Here is a 242-nt window from a genome sequence, read left to right as displayed (position 1 = left end):
CCGTCCCGGCGGCCGTGATGGCAGCTTATTACCTGCTGCTGCAGACCTACGCCCTGCGCCTGGAAGCCATCCTCAACGCCATCCTCTTGCTTTTCTACGCCGTGGAGCTGCTGCTGGGCATCCTCACCCTGGTCTCCTTCTCCAGGTACTGCTGCCAGCGCACGGGTTGCTGGGTGATGGTGCCCCTGTACTCGGCACTCGTGAGACCGCACCTCGAGTCCTGTGTCCAGGTTTGGTCACCA

At 62.8% G+C, this 242-nt stretch overlaps 1 protein-coding gene across 1 annotated transcript; it reads left to right on the top strand.

The window, feature by feature from the left end:
• Nucleotides 1-5: 5 nt before the first annotated feature.
• Nucleotides 6-145, top strand: TMEM216 (transmembrane protein 216; the record flags this gene model as incomplete). The annotated part of the gene is made up of 1 exon (XM_009867363.1): nt 6-145. A coding segment is annotated over one exon (140 nt), but the record flags the coding sequence as incomplete, so codon positions are not given.
• Nucleotides 146-242: the final 97 nt, after the last annotated feature.

Source organism: Apaloderma vittatum, unplaced genomic scaffold, assembly GCF_000703405.1.
Source record: "Apaloderma vittatum isolate BGI_N311 unplaced genomic scaffold, ASM70340v1 scaffold25830, whole genome shotgun sequence".
NCBI classification, from domain to species: Eukaryota; Metazoa; Chordata; class Aves; order Trogoniformes; family Trogonidae; genus Apaloderma; species Apaloderma vittatum.
Note: the sequence above shows the minus strand (reverse complement) of the source record. Positions and strands in the feature narration are given on the sequence as shown.